Source organism: Saccopteryx leptura, chromosome 4 (genome assembly GCF_036850995.1).
Source record: "Saccopteryx leptura isolate mSacLep1 chromosome 4, mSacLep1_pri_phased_curated, whole genome shotgun sequence".
Classification (NCBI taxonomy): domain Eukaryota; kingdom Metazoa; phylum Chordata; class Mammalia; order Chiroptera; family Emballonuridae; genus Saccopteryx; species Saccopteryx leptura.
In genome coordinates, this window is record NC_089506.1 from 222643346 (window position 1) to 222657629 (window position 14284).

The window sequence follows — 14284 nt, forward strand, 5'->3', positions numbered from 1 at the left end:
TCCTCTGGGGACCGGCTCCCGCTGCGGGACCCTCCGCTGCGTGTCCTCCCCTCCCTCTCCGCATCCCAGCCGCTTCCCGGGGATGGAGCGGGAGCCCCCCGGAGTGGCGCTGTCCCGGCCCCGAAGAAGCGCTGTATTTCTCCACCAACACGTTCACGTTCTGCTTTCCAGGGTCCACGGAGGCTCTGCGGTGACCGCAGACGTCTGGGGCGGCTGGTTCGCGCGGCCCCGGGAGGAAACCCAGGCGCCGGGCCCCGGGCCGCCCCGCGGCCTCACTCCGTTCCTCCCGGGTTCCAGGCGGTTGGGAGGAGGAGTTGGACCGACTTGGCTCTGGCTCCGGCTCGAGGTCCAGCTCCCGGAGGCACCCGGACAGCCGGCCCTCCCCCCGGGGGGCCATGAAGAAGGCCGGCCACAGAAGCAGAAAAGGTGAGACCGGGCCGTGGGGACAGTGGGGACAGTGGGGACCCAGCCTTCCTCCCACTCCTCCTCTGCGGAAGGGGAAGGGGACCGCCACCCTCTGGGCCTGGCACCCTCCTGCGTGTGCCCACTGTAATGTGCTCACGGCAAAAGCCTCTGCTGCAAGTGCTCCAGTCTGGGAGCTTTCGACCGTCACATTCTCACTTAAAACACCAACACAGTAAAAAAAAAAAAGAAAGAAAAGAAAAATGAAAAGCGTCACCTGGGCTGCACCCCCCCGCCCCTAGCTCCTGAGCTGTGTCTATAATTTTGCCCTAATTTACCACAGAGAATGTCATAGAAATGGGATCACAGAGTATGGAGTCGCTGGAGTCTGGCTTCTCCCACTTTGCGCTGCTGTCCTTGGAGACACAGGGGAGTGTATCAGAAGCACATTTTATTGTCCAGCTGAAGGTGGAAGAGAGACCCTGGCCTAAGAGGCCACTTCTCTGAGCTCGGGGTACTGGGAGCTCACGGAGGGGAACACCTGCTCTCAGTGGCCCCTGCGGTCTTAGAAAGTCTCTGAAGTTGGTTCCTCCTTGACCCGGTCACTGTGTTTTGTGGCCCAGGACGTTGGAGATGGGCAAGGACGCCTGCTCCACGGAAACGGCCATGGACCCTGCCGGCTCCCCGCAGCAGGGGGTAGGGGTGGGGCGAGCCGGCGGCTCCCTGCAGCAGGGGGGGGGGCCAGGGGGTGGGCGAGCGGGTGGCTCCCCGCAGCGGGGCGTGGGTGAGCAGGGAAGCCCCTTCCTCATAGCAGGACGTCTCCCAGGGCCCCTCAAACACCAGTCACATGGAGTTTGGCAAAGGCTTGGCAAGAAGGAAGTGGTGTGTGTGTGTGTGTGTGTGTGTGTGTGTGTGTGTGAAAAACGCTGGAAAAATATGCAGAAAACAAATCTCACAAGTTCTCGTGTACTGAAAACGAGTCTCCCCAAAGCTCCCTCTTGGGACGAATAAGTTTTTAAACCACTCCTCAGTCTTTGAAACTTTCCTTGTGAGGTTTAGGACACATTTACCCCCCCCCCCCACCACTGTCCCAGGCTCTCCTCTCAAATGCTTTATTCTTTCCTGCTGTGCATTAATTTCCACGATCTGTCATTGCCATGACATGGACCAGTGACTATAGTACCCCCTTCACTTCCCAGGTCTACTCGGAACCCCACAGTACTCTGCACACAGTAGCCACAGGGTGGTTTTTGGTTTTTGTTCTTTGTTTGTTTGATTTTTGTTTTGTTTTTGTGAGAGAGAGACAGAGAGGGACAGACAGGGACAGACAGGAAGGGAGAGAGATAAGAAGCATCAATTCTTCATTGCGGCACCTTAGTTGTTCACTGATTGCTTTCTCATATGTGCCTTGACGGGGAGGTGGGGGTGTGGGGGGCTACAGCAGACTGAGTAACCCCTTGCTCAAGCCAGCGACCTTGGGTTCAAGCTGGTGAGCTTTGCTCAAACCAGACAAGCCCGCGCTCAAGCTGGTGACTTCGGGTTTCGAACCTGGGTCCTCTAGCATCCCAGTGTGACGCTCCATCCACTGCACCAGGGTGGTTCTTTTTTTTAACACACATCTTACCACGTTCTGCGCAAATTGTTTCTGGCTTTTTCTGCTAAGAAACCCGCAAGCACGTCCGCTCTGCCTCTGGGCCTCCTGCCCGCCTGCCGGTCTCCTGTGTGCCTGCTTGTTCCTGTCTCTGAACCTTGGTCCAATTCACTCCCTTCCACCTACCTCCTCTCCCTAAAATAATTCCTGTTCGTCCTTTTGACCTCCATTCAGATTGTATGTCCTCTGTGAAGCCTGAGGCCTTCCCCACGGGAGACCTGGACCTCCTGTTGGTCACCCTGAGGTCTCTGCCCTTTCCCTCCAGAGCATGTGCTACAGCTGTTGTTCAACTTGTTCCCATGACTCATGGACAGCTGTCTCCTCTGCCAGGTGTGACGGTCGGCGAGGACACGAAGCACTTCCTGAATCAATGAGCATCTGTTCTGTGACTGGATAAACACAGCTCACATTAGACGTCCACCCGTGGGCTCAGCACTAAACACATTTAATGTTAGACATCGACCACGGGCTCAGCACTGAACACAGCTCACATTAGATGTCCACCCGTGGGCTCAGCACTGAACACAGCTCACATTAATCGTCTACCTGTGGGCTCAGCACTGAACATGGCTAATGTTAGACGTCCACCTGTGGGCTCAGCACTGTGCGAGAGACATTCACCATCTCATTTCATTCTTGGGACGACCCTCTGAGGTGGACACTTTTCTTCTCACCTCACTGACGAGGAGACCGAGGAGTGGAGAGGCTAACTGTCCTAGAGGTCTGGCATGACAGCCCCAGTGATGACTGTCACGCTCTTGCCTCGGTGAAGGTCTAAAACATGATCTTCTTCTTTTTATTAGACAAACAAGTCAGCTTCCAGTCCGAGTCGTCTGTGCACACCTTGAGCACAACTCTGCAGACCCAGCTCACCGTGGGCAGCCTGGGGTTGGGCCTGATCGTCGTCCAGCACGGACCCTACCTCCAGATCGCCCACCTCATCAGGAACGGGGCTGCAGCCAGGGACAGAAAGCTCCAGCCAGGTGGGTGACTGCGGGCACGGGCCCCCTGCCTCCCACCCACGCATCCGGGAGACTGGGGTGACAGTCAGGTGTCGGCGTCACCGTTGTCTGGGAGCCTTCCACGGGCCAGTCCCTTGTTATCGCCTAGATAGGGCTCCCCCTGGTGTGTTCTTCATTCACTGAATTCTCACAGCCACCCTCTAGGTAGGAAGTAGTATCATTCCCTCGCGACAGGTGAGGAAACCGAGGCACAGGGAGGCCGAGCTCCTTGTCCAGCTTCACGCCCATCGAGCAAGCGGAAGACAAACACAGGCCCAGTCACGGCAGAGCTCAGGGCTCTCCGTGGACACAGATGTCTTCCCTGGCGTGAATCACCACCGCCGTTTAGAGGCCTGACCTCCTGTCAGCCTCTGACAGACCTCGGGGAGGTTCTGCACGAGACGGCCTGGCAGATGAGGAGTCGGTGTTTAGACGCCCGCCCACGGTCACGCCCAGGAGCAGGGATTGGAGCCCGCTCACCACAGCCAAAGGCCTTATCAGGACCACGCTGTCCTCTTTGGTCCCTGGGTGAGTGACCTGTCCATCCAATTCAGGACGTGTTTCCCCAGTCACTGCTCCGGGCCGAGGGCCGTGCTCACGGGTCAGGGAGGCGCAAGAGGACGGTAATGCAGTGGGGAGGGAAGAGCTGGTCAGCATCAGCTGGACTGCCCCTTGGACAAAGTCACTTAGCTTTCCAGGCCTCGGTCACTTCGTCTGTAAGTTGGGATGACACCACCGTTGTTTGCTGAGATGTGATCATTTTTACAAAAGTGCTTTGAAAACCACGGGGCTGTGGGGATACTGGCAAGCATTTCTCTTAGGCTGATCTTATAGAGTCTCTAGACTCAACGTATTTTTTTTAATTATTATTATTAAGTTTAATGCAGTGACATTGATAAATCAGGGTACATGTGTTGAGAGAAAACATCTCCAGATTATTTTGACATTTGATTATGCTGCATACATACCCCTCACCCAAAGTCAAATTGTCTTCCGTCACCTTCTATCTGTTTTTCTTTGTGCCCCTCCCCTCCCCCTATCCCCTCTCTCTCCTTCCTCACCCTCTCCCCACCCCCACCCCCGTTACCATCACATTCTTGTCTATGTCTCTGAGTCTCATTCACGTTTTTGTTTTTTTTAAATAAAAAATGATTGTAGGCCTGACCAGGCAGTGGTGCAGTGGCTAGGGTGTCAGACTGGGATGTGGACAACCCAGGTTCGAAACCCAGAGGTCGCTGGCTTGAGTGTGGGATCCTAGACATGACTCTATGTTTGCTGGCTTGAGCCCAAGGTCGCTGGCTGGAGCAAGAGGTCACTGGCTCTGCTGGATGCCCCCCAGATCAAGGCACATATGAGAAAGCAATCAATGAACAGCTAAGGTGCCGCAATGAAGACTTGATGCTTCTCATCTCTCTCCCTTCCTGTCTGTCTGTCCCCCTCTCTGACTCTCTGTCTCTCTCTCTCTCTCTCTCACACACACACACACACACACACACACACACACACACACACGGTACAGGAGCCCCTGTGGTTGCACTAGTGCACTAGTTTGCATCTCTGGTCGCCTAGTCGAGTCACCGGGGGAGCTTTTACCACTAAGATGCCTGGACCGCATCTCCCCCGCGGTTCTGATTCAATGGGTTTGGGTTGGGGTCCGGGTCCGGGCAGTTCATGGTTTAAAAGATCCTTGGATTCTATTTTTCTTTTCCTCTCCAGGGTGATTCTCATAGCAGCTTAGGTTAGACACAGTGGACCGATGAAGAAAGTAGGTAAATGATCCTATTACGAAACAGCTTACCTGTCCCTGGCCAGTTGGCTCAGTGGTAGAGCGTCCGCCCGGCGTGTGGAAGTCCTGGGTTCGATTCCCAGTCGGGGCGCACAGGAGAAGCCACCATCTGCTTCTCCACTGTGGTGTTTTTGTTGTTGTTTTTTTTGCTTCTTTCTGTCTCATGGTGGTTCTTCGAGGGCTTTGATGACCCAGGCGGATGCGGAAGGCACCACCTCGGTCTGAGCCTGTCTGTTCTGAGTGTCCTGTTCACCGTCACCCTCAGGCCCTTCCAGTTACTGGTTGCGTTGGCAATGTCATCACCAGCTGTTTTTGGAGACAGACCCAGGGGGCTGGTCGGAGCACGGCGCCCCCACCAGTGGACCTCGGGGTATGTGACTTTGATCTCATCGTGGTTGATGAGATCACTTCAGTGGCACGGGGTCAGATGAGCCGGGATTAGGGGTGACCAATGGAAGTTAGCTGCATCTAACCCTCCTCCAAGGTGCAAGCCGAGAGAATGCTGGGAATCGGTTTCTTGTGGGATCCAGCAGCGTGGAAACCTGTCCTCGCCATCCCCGGGAGGCCTCCTCTGGGACCAGCCTGCTGCCCCGTGAGCGCACGTGGTGTAGACTGCGACGGGGGCTTCCTCTTGGTCTTGTCCTCCGAGGTCAGGCTTCCGCTGTCTTGGAAGTCTGTGAGCTTCCCGTGCACAGAATGGTGGAAACATCCTCCAGACGTCGTTGGAGTCACTTTATCTGACGTTAGTTATAAAATCTCCATTGCCACTGTGCACGATGCTCGTACCGGTTAGATCTGAATACCAGGATCTGACCCAGTGTGAGTGTCCTTAGGAACCAGTGTCCCTGCATTCCTGTTTTCTCTGGCCAAGTCCCTTGGAGCCATCAGGGTTCTTCATGGCAGCAACAGAACGCCACTGTTAAGGGACTTCATGTAGAACTCAGAGCCTGAGGAACAGCCAGGAAGGCGGAGAGGCCGGCTCGGGAAATGGTGAGGACAGACGGCCAGGACAGCAGCCCCTGGAAGCCCCCGGAAACCAGGCGTGCTCTTTGCCCTCTGCACACCCTGCTCCAGGTGCAGTGCTCCATGGCTGACCTACTTTACACGTCCCTGCCTGGTGGCTGCTGTGAGTGAATCACTGGTGGTCTCGGCACCCAGTGTGGGGGTCCATGGGCTTGCTGTCAAGAGGGGGCTCTTGGCCCATCTGCTGTGGGCTCAGAAGCTCCATGGTTGACCACGCTTCCCTCCCTGTCCGGCACTGCCCTAGGTGGGGGACCTAGCTGTCGAATCCCTCTGAAGAAAACATATTCTCTGTCTACGCATCTTAAAGCTTAATTAAAGCCTGCTAATTGTCTGGTGTTTCACGAAGGATTATTTGCTCAACCAACACTGTACAATGTCAGAAAATTAAAACAAAAGGCTCGATGTTTAACACGGCCAATGTACTGTGGGAGGCGCTGGAAGCGGCTAGGCAGGTATAACAGAAAATAGGCCAGCTGACCCGCGATGACGCAGTGGATAAAGCATTGACCTCGAACCCTGAGGTCACAGGTTTGAAACCCTGGGCTTGCCGGGTCAAGGCACCTATGGGAGTTGATGCTTCCTGCTCCTCCCCTCCCTCTCCTTCTTGCCTTTCTCTCTCTTCTTCCTAAAATCAATAAATAAAATTTTTTTTTAAAAAAAGAGAGAGAAGGTAGGCCATTTATTCATCATTTACGGTAAGTGGCTTTTTCTCTAAGAGTAATAGTAATTAAAATACTTTTAGAATCGTAAAGGATGCTTTAATTACAAATGGTGTACTTTCTGTCACACCAAGGACTTCCGAAATACTGTGAAAAAGAAACACCTTGCATGCGTTCATTATTATGCAAAGGACACTCATGTCACTGAGGGGGTCAATTTTTTTTTTTTTTTTGGTTGCTTCCCCTGTGTGCCCTGACTGGGGATTGAAACCACAACGTTGTTTTGGGAGGACTCTGTTAACTTGACTGAGAGCTACCTGGCCAGAGCCTTGAAGTGGCCATCTTTATTAAATAAAGGCTGAAGTCTGTTTTTGGTTTAAAAAAGTGAGCCAACCACATGAATCCATAAAGTGAGACATCTCACAGTAAAGCTGGAAATGGTTGGTGTGTTCCCTTTAAACCATTATCTTAATTTTGCTATTTCTCCCCCCCCCCCCCCCTGCTTTTTTAAAGGTGATGTTCTGATTAGTGTCGGACAGGACAATGTGTTAGGATATACTCTCCGGGAACTTTTAAAGCTTTTGCAACCCATTGCTGTAGGAACAGTGCTGCAGATCAAGGTCTACCGAGATTTTATTGACATACCCCAAGAATGGCAAGAGATAGTGGATTTAATTCCTGAGACGAAATTCCCAGTCACAGGGTGAGTAGTTCACTTCCGAGGTCTCTGTTCTCCGAGGGTCTCCCTGGTCTAGGAAGCCCTGCTCTCCGCGTGAGGTGAAACGGCCTAGTGGCCCACGGAGGAGGGGCTGGGGGCGGGGTCCGAACACGTCGTGGGCTCTAAGCCCTTTTGGAAAGAACAATCTGCAGGAACTAACGTCAGGAAGAAAGATCAGGGCAGGAGTCTTGAACCTGGAGTTAATAATAATGATAAAAGGAGGAGGAGCCGCCGGATGGGAACTCCGCCTCCGCGCAGCACGTCCCCTCCGTCCCCCCGGGCGTGTGCGGGGAGCCCCGTTCCCATCGGTCTCCGGCATCCTTCCCAGCAAGATTAACATTTATTTAAGATTGATTGGGAGAGAAAGGGAGAGCCAGACAGACAGAAACGTCCACCTGTTCCTTTCTGTGCCCTGACCAGCAGTGGAACCCACAGCCCCGAGCACGGGCGATGCTCTAACCCAGAGCCCTCCGGCCAGGGCCCCGGGCCATGCTCTAACCCAGAGCTCTCCGCCCCGGGCGATGCTCTAACCCAGAGCCCTCCGGCCAGGGCCCCGGGCGATGCTCTAACCCAGAGCCCTCCGGCCAGGGCCCTGGGCGATGCTCTAACCCAGAGCTCTCCGGCCAGGGCCGAGGAACATTTAGGCCAGGGGTCCCCACACTTTTTACACAGGGGGCCAGTTCACCGTCCCTCAGACCGTTGGAGGGCCAGACTACAAAAAAAACTATGAACAAATCCCTATGCACACTGCACATCTTATTTTAAAGTAAAAAAACAAAACGGGAAAAAATACAATATTTAAAATAAAGAACAAGTAAATTTAAATCAACAAACTGACCAGTATTTCAATGGGAACTACGCTCCTCTCACTGACCACCAATGAAAGAGGTGCCTCTTCTGGAAGTGCGGTGGGGGCCGGATAAATGGCCTCAGGGGGCCGCATGTGGCCTGCGGGCCGTAGTTTGGGGACCCCTGATTTAGGCCTTTTTAAGCGGCTGTCATCTTATCAACCCTCGACTCCTCGCTCCGGCCGCTGCCCTGTCCCTGGCCTCAGGCTTGCGGGAGGAGCTGCTGGACAGGCGGCTGCCCAGCACCCTCGGCCCACGTTAACCTGGCCTCGCTCTCAGCACTCGGGTGGGTCCCCCGAACCTCCGCACTGCCGAGTCCAGTGGGCTCCTCTCATCTTCGCTCTGCTTGGCCTCTGAGTACTAGACACTTGACAACCTCCCAGCCTCACTCCTGTTGAAACGTCACCTTTCCCGGCTTCCTTCCGTGACACCCACGCCCCCGCCTTCCCGGCTGCTCCCCAGCCGGCAGCTCAAGGCTTCATCTCTGGCTCCCCGCTCTCCTCTCCGTCTCCCGGGCAATGTCAGGGGTGCCCGTTCCTACCCACACATGGACGGCGTCCAGGGCGTCATCTCCTAGCTTGTACACTGAAACGTCCTTGATGTTCTCCTCTGGACGTACAGAGTTCATTCTGCCCCAAATCAAAAGCCAGCCCCTCTGACCCTCCAGGTGCCCTCTTCCTGGGGGAGTGTCTACCTGGTTGACATTCACTTAGTTTTTATCATTATTCTATTTTACTTATTCATTTTCAGAGAGAGGGGGGGGGGGGGGGAGAGAGACAGAGAGAGAGGAGGGGGAGGAGCAGGAAGCATCAACTGCCATGTGTTCCTTGACTAGGCAAGCCCAGGTTTTAAACCGGTGACCTCAGTGTTCCAGGTGGATGCTTTATCCCCGGCCACCACAGGTCAGGCAGGAATGGACACGAAGTGAAAGGTACTTTTATAGAGAAGAGCCCACAACACAAAGGTGGTGCTGAAGCTGTGTCCTCCTCCTGTGAGCGCGGCCGGGGCCGAGACACCGAGAACCTCTCATTCTCTCTCTTCTTATTTCCAGCACAACCAAGAAAACCGAGAAAACCGAGCAGGCCAAAGACCCCTCCACCAGCAGTGCCAACAAGGACGACTCGGTGCTAGAGAAGAAGCTCTCGTACTGTGTGTCCCCCGAGTCCAGCGGGCAGCGCCCCGCAAGGAGACCCGTGTCCATCTCCAGAGAGTGGCACCGGTACGAGAAGAAGAGCCAGACGATCCGGGTGGGGACAGACGCCAGCTGTGACGTCGTGATTCACGGACGCCGTGCCAGGGAGGCGCAGGCCCCCTCCCCGTACTGGACGATGGGGAAGCAGGACAAGGACAGCTCCTCCTCCTCGGACGCATTCTGGCGGGAAGACCAGGCCCAGGCGAAGGGCAAGGGCCAGCCTGCATCCAAGGCTGGTCAGCGGTCTGCAGATCTGTGACCACAGGGGGGTTTCTCTGGAAAACGCCCAGCATCTGTGCACGGCCACCCAGCTTTGCTGTCCTCACAGAAACCTGTCCAGACTGACCAGTCCTTCCACACCTGTCGTGAGGCCTTCACCTGCTTCAGTGTGACTTACAGCCAAGGCTTTCCGGTGTCACAACAGGCCTCACAATTTCTATTCTCAAAAGAGCAGCATCACTGCCATCATTAGGACCCTTCTTCCTGAGAAGAGTGCCTCACCTTTTAGAAAATGTAGCAGAAAAGCTCAATATCAGAATGTGCAAAAACAGTAGAGAATTTAGTTTTTCAGGTAAGTACCACATTGTTATTCTGACATTTAGTTTCTCGTTTTGCAAACTTCCAAGTAAGTGCCCCACTTAAAGGAAATAGAGTATGTTTTTCCGCTACTTGTTCATATTAATTTTTCTCCCCGTTTTCTGGCCTACTTTTACTGTGGGCTGACAGACAGTTAACTCCTTGAAAGGAACAGGCTAGAAACGGCGAGGGAAGAGATGGAAGGAAACCGAGCTCCGCAGGGAAGGCAGACAGACAGACAGACAGGACGCGACCGAGAGGGAGTGTGCGTTTCTCAGAAGTGAATCTACTGCACAAGGGCCAAAGGGGGTAAAACCCAGACCGCTGACCTGTCCTAACCCCACAGGGGAGACCTCTCCCTGCTCCTGTCCTGCAAAGCCGCCAGCAGCAGCAACCGTTTGGAAATATTGACGGACAGCTGCTCAGCCTGATCGTCCTCCTTTCTCACCTGTCACACCTGTTCTTCAAGCCCCTGAAACAAAGGTGTCTGCAGACAGAGTCCCCGTTTGTTAACTGAGCAGAAAAACACAGGGAAACACGTGGAGCGTTTTATTGACTTTCGCTGGGTGGGAAGCAGCCACCTGCACTTACACTTTTTAAGGTATTTCATGTCCCGAAAGAAAACACGTATGGCTTCCCGTGTCTGCGCTCCGGGCCGTGTGCGTCGGCTCACAGCTCGTCCACAAAAGGTGTGTGCCCCAGATTCCCGCTTGCTGCCATCGACTTCTGGCCGGAAACAAACTTCTTTGCAGCCTTGACGCAGACAGACAGAGAAAGAAACACAGGGAAGAAGAGCATGTGTTATCAAGTACCCTTCAGGGAGAGGGCTCAGCCAGCAATTCTGTAAGGCTCGCGTGGAACTGACGACAGAGGGGCTGCTGCCTTCTTTTACTCTGTGGAAACGCTCAGCTGTCCTGGGGGTGCCCCGCCCCGTGTGACTGGGCCGGGGAGGCGGGACGAGGACAACCTCCCTGACCCTACAGGGGATGGCAGAGCCAGTCCTGGGCAGGGCTGCACTTTCCTGTTCTGTATTACAAAGGCACAGGGTCTGAGTTAATAAAAATACACCGTTTAACTTAAATGTCTACTTTTCTATGCTTAGTATTCTTTATGTCCCTAGCTTTACGTTCAGAGCTGGCTGTTTAGCCGTGGTTGGATCTACAGTTGGTTAGAGCGCTGTCCCAAAGCACAGAGGTTGCTGGTTCAGTCCCCAGTCAGGGCACACAGAGAAACAGACCGATGTTCCTGTCTCTGTGTCCCTTCCTCTCTCTCTAAAAGCAATGGAAACGGAAGGGCTGGTTGTCCAGGTCACGTGTGAGGCCACGGGTATCAGTGCCCACACTCCCAGGCCATCTTCTCAATGGACGGTGGTGGGGGCGGGCTGGGACTCAGGGCACAGCACAGACGACGAGGACATTTGGAGAGAGGGTGTAATGAACCTGGAGCCAAGTGAAACCATGTCCGGATTACCTTGAAACAGACCGTCACATTTTCCACCCCTGTCCCCATGCAAGGTGGACCTGCTGGGGAGAGTGGCCGAGACCCTGACAGCGGAAGGGTAGAGGAATTTCTCATAGAGAAAGACTGGGAAACCCTATTGATCCTGGATTGATTCGGTAGTTCCTGTACTTGTTAGGCACCGTCAGGGGTACAAACAGGAGTGGAAGACACATTCACTGCTCTCAAAACAGCTCCTCTGGGAGGAAGTAATAACGCATGTGGAAAACATAGCAGGAGCAGGACCAAGTCCTTGTTAGACGGACAAGACAGTCCTGAGACGCTGGACGTGAAGGACAGCAGGACGGACAAGACAGTCCTGAGATGCTGGACGTGAAGGACAGCAGGACAGACTGTTTCCTGGACACGAAGAGGAAAAAGACCAAACCACTGGACTATTAGTCTGAGCCATCGAGTTGCCAACATCCGACTCTTCTTAGCCTCAGAGACGTACAACAGTGTGAGCTGAAGGCGATTTAGCCGGATGAGGAAGCCTGCACCCTGAGCTGACAGGGAAGCTCCCGCAGCTGACGGTCGTGAGCCCGTCTGCCTCCACGCTGCGCAGACAGGCACCAAACACCGTGACAACAACACACGCAGCCCAAGGGAGCTTACGCACGCCTTCGGAAAGTGGACCACCCGGGTGAAGTCCCGAGCCCTCCTTTGCTTACGTTGACGACGTCGGCGTCGGCCACCGAGTCGATCTGCTGCAGGACGGTGGAGGGCGGCACGTGGGAGCCAGCAGTCAGGGCCTGGGACCCCACCTCGTCCAGGAAGCCCTCAGAGGACTCCACGGACATCAGGTACGCCGCCTTCAGCTTGTTCCTGTCCAGACAAAGGGGCGGAGCTCAGAAGCCAGTTGCAGAGAGCGAGGCAACGTGTCCACAGGCTCCTGCCCTCTCACGGGTCCCCGCTCTGACCTCCACAGGGCTACCGGTCCCTTCTTTCCTCAGCTCACTGCTTCATTACTTACATTATTTAGAAAGTTGTCAGCCCAAGATTATACAGAAAAACCTAACAGATTGCCTTTTGATTTTGGACTAGAACTTAGATCTAGTTAAAACTATTTTAATGTAAAGTTATGATTAGTGAAGCAATCGATACCTTTTGGTAGTAACTTGAAGTGCTCCCAAGGCACTGTGGACTTAGCAGAATGTCGGGGGGCAATTCTGTAGCTACCCTGCCCCCCTCCACCCCATCTCTGTGCTGGGATTTGTTTCACTGAGGGTAGGAAGTCACGTCCAGGCAGGTGGGTAAGGACAGTACGGGTCTTACAAGTCCCAGTAGCTTCAACGTGGGCACAAAAGCATCAATTTGAAATAAAACAAAAATCCAATTCGTAATTCTCCCAGAAAGAAGCTGGTGTTTGATAAGGCCCCTGAGTAATTTAGCTCTCAAACTATCTTCCTTTGGTATGCTGTAGCGAGACGTCCATTTAATCATAATTATAATTATAAGCAGCTGTTTCACCAAACTGTCAGCTTAATTAGAGAGAGATTTCACTGACAATAAACTTGACTAAGAGACACTAGTCTGTCCCTGCAGCAAGGACACCTCACTTCCTTTCCCTGTAGGAAGACTAAGGACCACAGGAAAACGCATCACCCCGTCGGAATAGCAACAAACATACTTAGCATTAAAAGCTGAAACTCCATTTTCTACATGTTGCCATACCTTATAAATACTGTGACATATTAAAAGGCATTTTCTTAAACAAATTAGACTTAAAACAGATTTTCCTGAAGTAAGTCCAGAGTTCCGATGTGCCCTCAGCGTGCCGTGTCTGGTGCGGCCGCACAGCTGTGCTGTCAGCGTGGTCCGGTGGACGCGGTACTGGACAGGGTACTGGACAGCCCGGGTGGCCCCTGCCGACAGGAGGCAGCTGCCCAGTGTGTTCCGTCCAACAGTGGTGACACCAACGGGGGCGGAAATGACCCAGTGCTCATTCCCCTCTGACTCCTCACTGTCAGACTTGCTGTGTGGGCGTACTTGTGACCACGAAGGCTGTCTGAATTGTCCTAAGGCCCTGGCCAATTTGCTCGTGGACAGAGCACTGGCCCGGTGTGCAAACGTCTGGGTTCAATCCCCGGTCAGGGCACACGTGTTTCTTCCCCTCCCCCTTCTCTCCCTCTCTCTCTTTCCCCCTCGAGTGCTGGCCCCAGGCACTGAGGATAGCTTGGGAGATTCAGGCATCAGCCCCAGACGGGGTTGCCAGGGGGATCCCAGTTGGGGCGCATGCGAGAGTCTATCTCCCCTCCTCTCACTTAAAAAAAAAAAAAAAAAGAATTATCCTAGATGGTTGGAGTAAAAGTTTAATGTTGTAAACGGCTGTAGGAGAAGAAAATATAAGCTGATTTCCAATTCTGCCCATTCTGTCTGTCTCAGTTAAGAGAAACTCCCAGAACCACTGACTTAGAGGAGTTGTTAGCACTTTCAACAGGGACAGTGAGATTTTAAAATTCTCCAAATAGGAGATGAGTATTTTGATCTTTTAATCAGATACTTTTTGGTGCCACATCGGAAAAGGAGAGTGCCAGTGGCTATGGGAGAGCAGGCACTCTGTACTGGTGGTGTGACTGTAGCGGGTATACCTTTTTACATTGTGACTTGAATATAAAAATAATAACATATACGCAGCTCGACCAGTCAGTGGCACAGTGACAGAGCGTCAGCGGGGACGCTGAGGATCCCGTTTCGAAACCCCAGGTCGCCAGCTTGAACACAGGGTCGCCGGCCTGAGCGTGGGATCAACATGACCCCATGGTCGCTGGCTCAGCTGTAGCCCCCTGGTTAAGGCTTGTATAAGAAATCAGTCAATGAACAACTAAGAAGCTGCAATGAAACATTTATGCTTCTCATCTCTCTCCCTTCCTCTCTATCCCTGTTTGTCCCTCTCTCTCTCACTTAAAGAAAAATTATACAAACAAACAT

At 53.5% G+C, this 14284-nt stretch overlaps 2 protein-coding genes across 3 annotated transcripts in view; one reads left to right on the forward strand and one right to left on the reverse strand.

Annotated features, from left to right (window-relative positions):
• The first annotated feature begins 391 nt into the window (after positions 1 to 391).
• Positions 392 to 10027, forward strand: LOC136404000 (PDZ domain-containing protein 9-like). Of its 2 annotated transcripts, XM_066383452.1 has the most exons (4): positions 392 to 426; positions 2857 to 3036; positions 7036 to 7225; positions 9140 to 10027. In XM_066383452.1, exons 1-4 carry the CDS (start codon positions 396 to 398, stop codon positions 9537 to 9539), a joined length of 801 nt encoding a protein of 266 aa, XP_066239549.1. In that variant the 5' UTR covers positions 392 to 395; the 3' UTR covers positions 9540 to 10027. The 2 variants fall into 2 exon arrangements, with proteins under 2 accessions (XP_066239549.1, XP_066239550.1); XM_066383453.1 differs by lacking the exon at positions 2857 to 3036 and having other exon boundaries at positions 396 to 426.
• Positions 10028 to 10390: 363 nt separating this feature from the next.
• Positions 10391 to 14284, reverse strand: part of LOC136403999 (cytochrome b-c1 complex subunit 2, mitochondrial) — a 29153-nt gene continuing 25259 nt past the window's right edge. The window contains exons 13-14 of the mRNA XM_066383451.1: positions 12025 to 12178; positions 10391 to 10609 (exon numbers count right to left, since the gene is read on the reverse strand). Coding sequence (XP_066239548.1) covers positions 10526 to 10609; positions 12025 to 12178 — 238 coding nt within the window. The 3' untranslated portion in view covers positions 10391 to 10525. The remainder of the gene's footprint in view (positions 10610 to 12024; positions 12179 to 14284) is intronic.